At 47.1% G+C, this 13381-nt stretch overlaps 1 protein-coding gene across 1 annotated transcript in view; it reads left to right on the top strand.

Annotated features, from left to right (window-relative positions):
• The window catches only part of LOC139268177 (torsin-1A-interacting protein 2-like), a 31630-nt gene extending 18838 nt beyond the window's left edge, over positions 1–12792 (top strand). Inside the window, exons 5-8 of the mRNA XM_070886229.1 lie at positions 394–453; positions 5803–5862; positions 6852–6914; positions 10155–12792. Coding sequence (XP_070742330.1) covers positions 394–453; positions 5803–5862; positions 6852–6914; positions 10155–10948 — 977 coding nt within the window. The 3' untranslated portion in view covers positions 10949–12792. The remainder of the gene's footprint in view (positions 1–393; positions 454–5802; positions 5863–6851; positions 6915–10154) is intronic.
• Positions 12793–13381: the final 589 nt, after the last annotated feature.

Here is a 13381-nt window from a genome sequence, read left to right as displayed (position 1 = left end):
TTCCCCAATCTCCCCTTCTCCCTCCCCCTTGACAGTGGGGAACCATCACCACACCCATTCTGTCTACACATCTGATGTCGACACGGGTGCAGTTTGCAATCGGAGTCACTGGATTGCCATCAGGTGTGGGAGCCTTGGCCGATCTTGTTTCTTTCCTGACTCCAGGGATGCTGAGGCCAATTTTAATGTCCCGCCCACTGCCCTGGATTGAACCAGCCACTGTGTGCCTCAGTGGCACTTTATTCTGCCTTCTACGTGTTGCTGCAGAGAAGATCAACAACAAATCCGTGATCGCTGGTATCCGCACGGGAATTTGCACTGGAAAAGTTAAACTAAACTTGCAGCTGGACTTTGGGTGCTAATAACTTTGTGTTGTGTTTCTGTTTTCTGCAGATCAAGTTCTTCTGCACCCGCAGTCCAGCCTAAGCCGACGGTCTCTTCGTTCAGCCCAAGGTATGTCTACTTGATGATCCCCGAGTAAGAGAGAATGATAGGAGTGTGCAGACAGTGTTACTGAATAAAGAACTGACTGACTGGACAAATCTCATTAAAGAGCGGCTTGCATAATGTTAATCAGCTTATTCACATCCTTATTTTCAAATCCCACCATGGCCCCGTCCCTCCCTATCTCTGTCATCTCCTCCAGCCCCACAACCCCATTAGATGTCTCCTCTAATTCTGCCCTCCTGAGTATCCCCGATTGTAATCGCTCAACCATTGGTGGCCATGCTTTCTGTTGCCTGGGCCGTAAGCTCTGTAACTCCCTTCCTAAACCTCTCTGCCTCTGACCAAGCTTTTGGTCACCTGTGCTAATTTCTACTTGTGTGGCTTGATAAATTTTTATCGCATAATACTCCTGTGAAGTGCCTTGGGACATTTCACTACATTAAAGGAGCTTTATAAATACAAATTGTTGTTGCCCATTGTTTCACCTGTTGGTGGTCATAAAATCATATAGTACAGAAGGGCCCCTCTTCCATGTGCTGACTCTTTGAAAGAGCTATCCAATAGTCCCACTCCTCTGCTCTCTCCCCATAACCCTACAAATCTTTACTTTTCAAGTATTCTATTTTAAAAACAATTTCGAGCACCTCCACATAACATCATGCCCAGGGGGGCTGGCGGTTCATGTAAATTTTCCTGTATTTCTGACTTCAAAGATTAGACTGTGGTCTTACGTTTATTCAGTACCTGGAAATCAGTATCCTGCCTGGATTTAGAATCAGCAAGCGGTGCCTCACAGATGATCTGCGTTTTTGAGGAGGCAATTTAGGTTTGCCGACCGGTACAATCCGCTAGAGCTAATTTGCATGCATCTTTTGGAAAGCATTTGATAGGTTCCCTATGTGAGGCTTAAAAAGATTTAAGGCTCTGGTTGGTAGTTTCGGTTTAGATCTGCAGCAAGCAGATTGTTTGCCCTCTCCTGGCCAGGAGAGAGCTCCCAATAAAATAAATTTTATGAACCGTCGGACATAGTTACTTCAACCATATCTCGATCATTTGTGAGGCCAGACATGGAATACAACTGTGTGCAATGTTATGCAGTTGCTTTCAAAAGGGTATTGGTAAATAAGAGAAATCCGAACTCGCACCAAGTCCCGTTCACCCATCACCCCTGTGCTCACTGATCTATATTGGCTCCTGGTCCACCAAAGCCTTGATTTTAAAATTTGCATCCTTGTTTTCATATCCCTCAATGGCTTCGCCCTCCCCCCCCCCCCCCCTTATCTCCATAACCTCCTCCAGCCCCACAATCAATGTTCCCTCTAAATTTTCTTTGTGTGCGTGATATCTTGGTATCTTGGAGAGAACAGTTTGTGAGTGGCCTGCGCGGTACCTTCCCAATCGCTGTGTGGTCGTGCAACCCGCCGAGATCTCTGCCTTCCTCCAACTCTGGCTTCTTGTGCATCTCCGATTTTCATCACTCCACCATTGGTGACTGTGCCTTTAGCTGTATTGGCCCTAAGCTCTGGAATTCCCTCCCTAAACCTCTCCGCCCCTCTCTCCTTTTTAAGATGCTCCTTAAAACCGACCTCTTTGACCAAGCCCTGTCCTAATATCTCTCTATGTGGCTCGGTGTCTAATTTTGTCAGCTAATGCACCTGTGAAGCGCCTTGGGACATTTTACTACGTTAAAGACATTATATAAAAACAAGTGGTTGTCGTCAGAGAGCAGCCACAAGGATGAATCTTGGAACTAGAGGCTTTAAGTTATAACGATAGAGTTGCAGAATTTTCTTCACATAGAAGACGACTAAGATGAGTTGTAAGGTAGCTGTGAGCTGGTTAAGACACCCATTCTATCAGTGCAGAACTAGAGGGCATGCGTATACAAATAGCAAGCCTCTAACAATGTTTGGGATTGAAAGGAATGTTTTTCCTCAGTGATAGATATGTGGAATAGACTGTTTAATTTCATTGATTTAAGTTTTTCTTAAAGAATGGAATGAATATCTGAGTAAAATTGGGTTTTTGGTAATAGAGGTAATTTAATGATGTGTGCAATGGATTGGGTTCCTGAGGTGCTGGGACTTAGAGGTACCATGGTAAGGCAGTTGCATGTCCTAGGATGTATATTGCAGCTTCAATGGGTAATTCTGATTTACCTTTGGAGAGGTAGAAGCTTTGCAGAACCGTTCGTTGGAGATAAAATGGTCGGGTAGGATTGGTAGGCATGATAGGCTAGAATCCTCCTCAACCGTCTTCTCCCTGTGGCTGAGGAACTCCTCCCTGAGTCACGTTGCGGATTTCATCCACTACAGGGTACAACGGACATGATCTTTACGTCGCGACAACTGCAAGAGAACTGCAGGGAACAGCACCAACCCTTGTACGTGGCCGCCTTTGATCTTACAAAGGGCTTTGACACTGTCAACCGCGAGGGACTATGGAGCGTCCTCTTCCGTTTCGGCTGCCCTCAAAAGTATGCCGCCATCCTCCGCCTGCTCCACGATGACATGCAAGCCGTGATCCTGCCGAACCGGAGTCGAGCAAGACTGCGTCATCGAGCCAATCCTCGCTGCAATGCTCCACCTCACACTCAACAAGCTCCCTGTTGGAATGGAACTAAACTGTAGAACCAGTGGGAACATGTTCACCTTTGTTGCCTCCAGGCCAGATCCAAAACTGTCCCATCCTCTGTCATCGAACTACAGTACGCGGACGACGCTTGCGTCTGCGCACATTCAGAGACTGAACTCCCAAATCATCGTTGGCATCTTCACCGAGGCGTACGAAAGCATGGGCCTTACACTAAACATCCGTAAGACAAAGGTCCTCCACCAACCTGACACCGCCACACAGCACTGCCACCACCCCCCCCCCCCCCCGCCCCAGTCATCAAGATCCACGGCGTGGCCCTGGACAAGGTGGACCACTTTCCATACCTCGGGAGCCTATCAGCAAGGGCAGACATTGACGACGAGGTTCAAACACTGCCTCCAGTACACAAGTGCAGCCTTCGGCTGCCTGAGGAAGAGAGTGTTCCAAGATCAGGCCCTCAAATCTGGCACCGAGCTTTATGGTCTACAGGGCTGTAGTGATACCCGCCCTCCTGAATGGCTGAGACGTGGACCATATACAATAGACACCTCAAATCGCTGGAGAAATGCCACCAATGATGCCTCCGCAAAATCCTGCAAATCCCCTGGGAAGACAGACGTACCAACGTCAGTGTTCTTGATCAGGTCAACATCCCCAGCATCGAAGCACTGACCACACTCTACCAACTCTGTTGGGCGGGCTACGTTATCCGCATGCTGGACATAAGATTCCCAAAGCAAGTACTCTACTTGGAACTCCTACACGGCAAGTGAGCCCCAGGTGGGCAGAGGACACCCTCAAAGCCTCCTTGACAAAGTGCAACATCCCCACCAACACCTGGGAATCCCTGGCCAAAGACCACCCTAAGTGGAGGAAGAGCATCCGGGAGGGCGCTGAGCACCTCGAGTCTCGTCGCCAAGCGCAGGCAGTGGAAGAAGCGTGTGGCAAACCAGTTCCCCCCCCCATCCACCCTTTCCTTCAACGACTGTCTGTCCCACCTGCGACAGAGACTGTAATTTCTGTATTGGACTGTACAGTCACCTGAGAACTCTTTTTTTGGAGTGAAGCAAGTCTTCCTCTATTTCGAGGGACTGCCTATGATGTATTGCAGAACAGGCTTGATCAGCTGAATAACCTCTTTGTATTCTTATGCTCTTCACCTTCTTCTTGGTTGCTGTGTCAGCCAGTGACTCAGTTGGTAGCATCCTCGCCTCAGTCAGAAGATTGTGGGTTCAAGCTGGTTCCACTCCAGGGACTTGAGTGCGACAATCTAGGCTGACACTCCAGTGCAGCACTCCCTCAGTACTGCACTGATCAGGGGTGTAGTCTTTCGGATGAGACATTAAACCAAGGCCCCATATGCGCTCTCAGGTGGATAACAAAGATCCCATGGCAATATTTCGAAGAATAGCAGGGGAGTTATCCCTCATGCCTTGTCCAATATTTATCCCTCAACCAATGTCACTGAAGCAGATTGCTACCTCATTGTTGTTTGAGGAATCTTACTGTGTGCAAATTGGCTGCTGCATTTCCTACATTACAACAGTGATTACACTTCATTGGCTGTAAAGCGCTTTGGGATGTCCGGTGGTCATGAAAGGCACTATATAAATGCAAGTCTTCCTTCTTCCTTGCTGTGGCATTTAATGTTTCATTCAAATGACCCTCATTGGTCAGGGCATTCGGTTTAAATTAACCTGTAACTTCTAACAGGCAGCCTTGCTAATGCATTGATCCACTTCTCATAAAACTCCTTATGAAGCTGTAATTTGTACAAGTGATTTAACAGTGATCAGTTTTTAGTAGGTGAATGGAGCCTGCTGCTATATTAAAATGGTGTTTTGAACAGCTGCAATGGTGTAGATGCATACTACATGGCATCTTCTCAATGACTCACTGAAATAATGCCTCCTCAAAGATCACCGTGCCCCCAGCCATTACACCCGATGTGTTGCCAGACGAAACTTGGACTGTGGAGGTCAGAGTCGAGATTGTTGATGGTAGTGCTCATTTATTACCCCAGGCCAGGTCCTGCATTCACTGGTTGGCACTGCAATCAGAGGAAGCTTCAGTGGGGTTTTTTTGTAAAATTTCCCTCAGTAGCCTGGATTGCTGTAAACAATTGCTGGATTGTTGCGAACCCAGCCATTGTAGTATTAGTTGTATATGGTATTAGTTAAAGCAGATATATTCAGCTTGTCTGAATGTTGCAGAATGGGGCACTTTGTAGCATATCTATTGTCCCCTTGTTCTACCTAAAATAGTTGGGCTGAGACACGGTGTAGATGGGTTATCCTGACTTAATAAATTCATGCAGTTTTACCTAAACTTTATCAATTTTAATAAGGGTGGGAGAGGGTCTTTTTATATCAATTTGTCTACTTTTAGATCCAGGGCTCGCAATTGAAAGTAAAGCGAACTGGTCTTGTGCTCCATCAGATTCCCTTGTCGCAGTAAGCAAACTCCTTGCTGTTTTCTTAAAAGGAACATCTGGGGTTGTATTTTGAATTAATCTGAGTTTTTTTTTTCTCCCAATAAATTAATGCAGAGGGTGAAGATGATGTTGAACCAGCTTTTGTCTAGTTAAGAATTGAAGTCCGGACTTATACATTGTGTAGTTTTAGATTCAGTCTGGCTGTCCGGTTGAAATTATCCATCAAGGGTTTTTAGGTTTACAGTTCTCTTCACAATCGTGATCTCACCTTGTACACTTACTCGGAGATACTGTTATTAACTCTTGTAATTCTTCCTTTCCTGTAGGCCAAAAGAATGATGGGAATTTGTCACCAGCTAAAGCCGATTCCAAGCCAGTAACTCCAGGTAAAGCAGGACAGGCTGTTGTGACTCTTGTTACCACTTCGGCTCATGTTTCGTTGTTTTGTTTTTTCATTTGGAAGACTTCTCTTTTCTAGAGTCCATAATCCTTGACTCCCTTAACTTTCAAACATCTGCCTATCTTCACCTTAAATATATTCAATGACCCAGCCTCCACAGCTCTCTGGGGCAGAGAATTCCAAAGATTCATAACCCACTGAGAGAAGAAATTCCGCCTCATCTCCGTTTTAAATGGGCGACCCCTTATTCTGAAACGATGCCCCCTAGTTCTAGATTCCCCCACGGGGTGAAACATCCTCTCTGCATCTACCCTGTCAAGCCCCGTCAGAATCTTATACGTTTCAATAAGATCACCTCTCATTCTTCTAAACTCCAATGAGTATAGACCCAACCTGCTGAAGCTTTCTTCATAAGATAACCCCTTCATCTCGGGAATCAACCTCGTGACCCTTCTCTGAACTGCCTCCAATGCAAGTATATCCCTCAAATAATGAGACCAGCACTGTATGCAGTACTCCAGGTGTGGCATCACCAATGCCCTGTACAGCTGCAGCAGGATTTCCCTACTTTTATACTCTATCCCCCTTGCAATAAAGGCCAACATTCCATTTGCCTTCCTAATTACCTGCTGTATTGCATGCTAACTTTTTGTGTTTCATGTACTAGGAGCCCCCAGATCCCCTGTACCACCACATTTTGTAATCTCTCCCCATTTAAATAATTTGCTTTTTTATTTTTCCTACCAAAGTGGATAACCTCACATAATAAAGGGGTTATTCTCTACCTGTGTGTTGTGTGTGAATACAGTGACAATTATTCCAGCTAACTGAATGAAATTGGCTTCACCTATCTGTGTTCAGCACACAGCAGAGTGATTGGGTTTGTTGATTGAGTATGTCTGTGTTCATGACGTCGCAGGGAGGTGGGGGTAGGTTTACTTCGTTCAGCGGCCTTGTTTTTTTTGTACTTGACAGTGCTGCCGCGCAAAGAACCTTCACCGAAGAAAGGAGAACGGGACAGAAGACCAGCACAGGAAGGTATAAACAAAACCTGCTCAGATTTATCCAGTTGGTCTACATAGAGTTTATGCCAAAGAGAATGATGCTGAAAATGCAGCTGACACAAGCCCGACTGAAATTACAAAGTAAAAACCTACTGAGCCCTTGGGCTTCACTGAGAAGTATGTAGCATGTGCAGCACAGTGTTAACCCCTGTTAAAACTGGTATTTGCTGGAGGAAGTGTGAACCTGGTATCCTGTACTCTGATGGGTCAGGCGTGAAGCTCTGTTACAGCCAGCATGATTGAGAGTGTGAATCCACTTCTAATGTGGGGTGAGTTTATGGCCATTTTTTGGTTAGCCATGAAAGATAGCACTGTGCAACTATACACAGGAAGTTCAGGAATTGCTTCTGTGTCACAACATCTTCATTTTATAAAAGGTCAAGACAACTCTCAATTGAAAATGGTGCAGGGTTCTATTCAAGGTTTCACCCCTCTCAAATATTGAACGATTCCACCCAAATGCATCTGTTCGAAGTGTTCTACTTTATTTTGGATTTGTTGCATACACGTGCAGAGATTTTATTTTGGGAGGGGGTGGGAAAGAGAAGGAAACTTCTGTGAGGGAATTGAGAATGAGCGTAAAGGTTGTTGCAAACAACCCTATCCTCCAGTTACAGAGGGAACCATGGAGACAGGGAAAAGGGAGTCAGAGGTGGGGGTAGACATCTAGGAACATGCACAATGTGGTATAGAAGAGTAAAGTACTTGGGGAATGACCGGCCAGCTCTATTTAACACTTAGCAGAAATTGTCCGAGGTTTGTGGTGATTCGTTTCTGTTCATTTACCACTGAAGCCAACTGTGGTTAGTTGTGTAATTATCGATTTTACGTAGTTCTTCTTAGAAACATAGAAATCTACAGCGCAGAAGGAGGCCATTTCGGCCGATTGTGTCCATGCCGGCCGACAAAGGGACACACGGCCCTCGGTCAGCAGCCTGAAGGTTACATATAAACTAATGAACAACGCTGCAAAGGTAAAGAGCATCCGGTCCAACCAGTCCACTCCACACAACTGGGATACCTCATGTATCGCAACATTTTACACTCCACCCCAACCGGAGCCATGCAATCTCCTGGGAGAGGAAAAAAAAGATAAAAACCCAGGCCAGTTGGGGAAAAAAATCTGGGAAAATTCCTCTCCGACCCATCCAGGCGATCGAAACTAATCCAGGAAATCTCCCTGGCCGTATTCGATTCCCTGAAGTACTTAACATCGTATCTGCACCAGCCAACAGGTGGTTATCCACTCTAATCCCACTTACCAGCTCTAGGTCTGTAAACCTGCAGGTTACGGCACTTCAAGTGCCCATCCAAGCACTTTTTAACTGTGGTGAGGGTTTCTGCCTCTACCACCCTTTCAGGCAGTGAGTTCCAGACCCCCACAACCCTCTGCGTGAAGAAGCTTCCCCTCAAATCACTTCTAAACCTTCCACCAACCACCTTAAAACTATGCCCCCTTGTAGTTGACCCCTCCACCAAGGGAAATAGGCTCTTGCTATCCACAATATTCAGGCCCCTCAAAATGTTATACACCTCAATGAGAACTCCTCTCAGCCTCCTCTGTTCCAAGGAGAACAAACCCAGCCTATCCGATCTGTCCTCATAGCTAAGATTCTCCATTCCAGGCAGCATCCTCGTAAATCTCCTCTGCACCCTCTCCAATGCAATCACGTCCTTCCTATAATACGGCGACCAGAACTGCATGCAGTACTCCAGCTGTGGCATAACCAAAGTCTTATACAATTTAAGCATAACCTACCTGCTCTTGTATTCTATGCTTCGGCTAATAAAGGCAAGCATTCCGTATACCTTCTTAACCACCTTATCCACCTGGCCTACTTTCAGGGATCTGTGGACAAGCACTCCAAGGTCCCTTTGTTCATCTACACTTATTAGTGGCCTACCATTTAATGTGTATACCCTTTCCTTATTAGCCCGCCCCAAGTGCATTACCTCACACTTCTCCGAATTAAATTCCATTTGCCACTGCTCTGCCCACCTGACCAGTAGATTGATATCCTCCTGCTGCCCATGACTTTCCTCTTCATTATCAACCACACAGTCAATGTTAGTGTCATCTGCAAACTTCTTAATCATACTCCCTATATTCAAATCTAAATCATTGACATATACCACAAAAAGCAAGGGACCCAGTACTGAGCCCTGCAGAACCCCATTGGAAACATCCTTCCAGTCACAAAAACATCCATCATCCATTACCCTTTGCCACAGGACAAGCACTCCACAGGACTGAGCTGCCCTGCTATCTCTCTAATTAGATTTATCTGATTTATAAAACAGAAAGAGAGATACTTACCAATCACTTAGCTGCCTGGATGTGGGCTGTGAACTCCTCGCCGACCTCTGGGCCTCCTACTTGTAGGAATCTTGACCTCCCGAGCTCTCGGGCCTCCAGGGCCTCGTTCTTGTTCCGTATTACTTGAGTCAAACACAACCCTATAACGATACCTTCCCAACGAGACCTTTACGAAGCAGACAAAATTGCTTCAAGACCATGTAGCAATTTGTGCTAATACTGCATGCATCTGTTCAATTGTAATCTTGTCATGTGCATTTTCAATCCCATTTACTGTCAAGAGCCTACAGGAGACTGTGCTGACAGTAAATTGGTCCCTTTATTAATGGCAGAGTTGTGCATTAATAACCCAGATGTGCTGGTATGGTGTAGGACAGTGGGAACGGGTTTATTCCATAGTATTTTGTGGCAACTGAAGCATGCTATGGGCGAAGCAATTGTGAACCAGTTTGCTAAGCACTTAAAATCTGATGTTGCTGATTTGAGTTTCTCCTTGTACAAAATGTTTTTAAAAGATTTTAGTTAGAATTTGAGTTGCAACTAGTGCAGGTGTGGTCTCAGCACCTAGATATCCCACACTGAGATACAGGTGTGGTCTCAGCACCTAGATATCCCACACTGAGATACAGGTGTGGTCTCAGCACCTAGATATCCCACACTGAGATACAGGTGTGGTCTCAGCACCTAGATATCCCACACTGAGATACAGGTGTGGTCTCAGCACCTAGATATCCCACACTGAGATGCAGGTGTGGTCTCTGAGCTCGGAGATCCCACACTGAGAGATACAGGTGTATAGTCTCAGGTACTGAACCCAGTGCAAACCTGTAATTTCAACTTCAGGTTATTTGAACAGTCAGTGATTTTTTTTTTTGTGTCTTTTTCATTCCTCTGCAGGCACCACTGATGCCTTGAGCACGTATGCAGCCCTGATTGTAATGATTGCAGTAGTGGTTGGCTTTGCGCTGTTCCTCCTCCTCGGGAACAAACCCCGGGCTGCGGCATTGGCCAAAACGACGGCGCTGACGGAATTCTTGGACAAGTTTGAGCGGGTGGAGGCCCTGTTCGAGGGTCAGCAGTCAGCGCTGTGGAGGAGAAGCCGGATCACCCTACGCAACCACATCAACCTGACCCGGCACGCCAAGCCCGCCATCCTGATGTTTGCGGCCGGGTGGGACGGAGAGCGGACCATGAGGTGCCTAGCCCGCCGGCTGGCTGCCGCCTATTCCTCAGCCCTCAATGCCAGCGCCGTGGTGGACGTCGATGCCGCCGATGGCAGCGGGCGGGACAGCGACGCGGTGAAGCTGGAGGTGGACACGCGGCTGTCAAGTGGCTTCGACGGGGGCAGCAAGGCGGCGGTGGTCCACCACTTCCAGGACCTTCCCCCACCATCCACCCTGATCTTCTACAAGTACTGCGACCACGAGAACGCAGCCTACAAGGGCGTGGCCCTGCTGATCACCGTCCTGCTGGACGAGGAGCGGCTGCCCCCGGGTGTGGGCCTGGGGGTCGTGGAGGTGAAGGTCCGCGACTTTCTCAAACGGCGGTTCTCCGCCTCCGAGGGCAGCGAAGGCATGGACACCGACAAGCTGAGCGGCCTGTGGAGCCGCATCGCGCACGTTGTGCTCCCGGTGGCGCCCGTGCGCCAGATCGAGGAGAGGGGCTGCGATCCAGAAGGGGGCGGGAAGTGATCTGGGGGGGGGGCGGGGGGAAGGAGTTGTTTGAAAGGTAAAGTTTAATCATTTGCACTAAACCCCCAACCACCCCTATTATACTCGTCCGTCCCAACCGTACGAGTCCAGAATCCATGAATGATGAGTCACGGGTGAGCCAAACCCCGAATTAAATCATGATCTTTTGCCCCGAACTCAATCCTGAGGAAGAGCTCCCGCTAAGGCGAACAGATCTCTTGCTGTTTATTAATGGAAGAGTTTTGTGGCAGCTGAGTTACAAGCAAAACATTTTTTTAAACTCTGTCAAGTAACAAAGCTTTTTATTAAAATGTTAATGCTTAAATACCTTATGTTGCATCAAGAAAAGGGAGATACCATGTTACCCAGCTTGCTTCCCCTTCAGTTTCTCAGTGCGCTGTTTCACCTGCGGTGCCACGAGCTGAACCTTGGGTGGTTTCTCAGTGGAAAGCTTGGGTACGGAAGCCTTGTCCCCATGACGGACACGGTTCATCTCATTTTTACTGCGGATATTTGATCGGGCACTGATAGCGGGCAGTACTGTGGTGGGTGCCCCGTTGTGCAGCATTAAGTGGTGCCAGGCCATGTTTTCCCCCCCCCCCCCCACACATGCTCCTGATCTTGTCTGTGCTGCCATGGCAGAGGTAAGCCGCCTCGAGTCAGGCATTCAGCACCAGCCTCGCCATGGCAAAACGGAGGAAGGTGGAGGCCACTGCTTGCCAGCGAGGAGGCAGGGTCGAGGCGTTTGGTGTTGGAGCCCTGCGGAGGATTTGGAGTGAGTCAGCCGCCCTTTGGCTTGAAAATGATGTTTGAAGCAGGAAAGGCGGCTGGAAAGAGGGAGTCTGCACCCAACATTAATGCCCCCCCCCCCCCGGCCCTCAGCAATGGAAATAGCCAGTGCGCATTTGTTGAGTTGAGTCGGAATAACTTGGATGCCAATTATACTGCAGGCTGCACAACAGCTGCTAGGCGTGTAACTGCTTTCCGTTCAGTTATACTAACACGTGGGGGGGAGATATTTAACATCCTCCGAGCGTAAAACTGACATTGCAGATCGTCCAACCCGTTATAGAAAAAGCCCAAGTTTTATTTCCACTGAAATGAAGGGAAGTGCAAATGGAGCAGTCTCCAAAGGAGGCGGCTGATACCCGACGATTCTTGCTCCCCGGGCGGAGAGTTGAATGTCTACCCCATGGTCTTTGAACCAAAGCTCTACTTTTGCAGTGATTTATTTGGTGTCATGTAGTGGCCTTGGGTCACTTGAGGGCATGAACATCACTAATCCTTGTTTTCTTTGAGTTGGGGTACAGGAGCATGGGAGTGGTTTTTATTTCTGAACTACACTAATAATTGGTGGTATCCCGAGACAGCCCACAAGTGATTAGTTCCTACTCGCCCCCAGGGAAAGGTGGCAGCTCTACAGCTGGATCTATGTGTTGATTGCCTCCCTTGGTCTTGTTTTAGGCCATGGTTGGGGGCGGTATTGTTATTTTTCCACTCCAGCTAAATGTCTGATAAATCGCATTCATAATGTCATGTTTGAGTCTGTTGCATCTTCTTTCTGGTAACTTTGCACAGCAGCATGAACATGTTCCTCTGTGTCAGTGCCTCTGCAAAATTAAAAATAACTATATTTTAGAAAAAAGACTACTCCACGGAAGTTTATTTCTCTAGGAATTGTTTATGCTGTATAAATACAATGAAGGATGAGAAGCAGGGGCACCTGGACTTTAATTGCATTTGTGTCTCTTTCACTCAATAGAATAAGTAGGGTGGCAGTATCACATCGCTGCTCCCAACACTGACATCACTTGCTGGTGGGAACGATGGTGAAGGGTGATGATTGGGGCGTGGAGCGGGTGGTGGGGGGGGTGAGAATTGTCCCGAGTGGCTGGTTCAAGAGCAGCTTTGACCGATGCCCTGGGGCTCAGGATAATTCTTGCTCTGGGGGTCACCATCCAGGGAAAGAATAGGAAGAAAATAACTTTAGTGTCTCCCTCGGAACAGAAAATAAAGTGCTGATAACCAGGCCCATTTGAAAGGATAACTGTACCATAGCATGTTTCCTTTACCTTAAATACATTATAGAAGTGTTTTTATGATTGTGCATTTATTTACTGAGTATTTTCCTGGAAGGAAAAGCTGTGTTGCAGATGGTTTAACGGGGAGCATCCTATGGTGATTGGGTTTATTTTTTTCTGTTAATAAATGCCCATCAATTCTGTGATTCTATTTCTATAATCAATTTGCGCCGCCACGAATGAGCCATTCCTGTAGGATGTCTTTCTCGGTTATAGGGTTGACTGCGTATCCTGTTGTTTTTTGGTGTGAAGCCTCTTTTCCTGTGGTACATCAAAACTCGAGTCAAGGTAACTTTTCTTTCTGATGAATTAAATGGCATTTGAGAAACTTGCTTCAAGTGGCCTTGTGAGT

Source organism: Pristiophorus japonicus, chromosome 8 (genome assembly GCF_044704955.1).
Source record: "Pristiophorus japonicus isolate sPriJap1 chromosome 8, sPriJap1.hap1, whole genome shotgun sequence".
Classification (NCBI taxonomy): Eukaryota; Metazoa; Chordata; class Chondrichthyes; family Pristiophoridae; genus Pristiophorus; species Pristiophorus japonicus.
The sequence above is the reverse complement of the archived record's forward strand: the minus strand, read 5'-3'. Positions and strand labels throughout refer to the sequence as shown.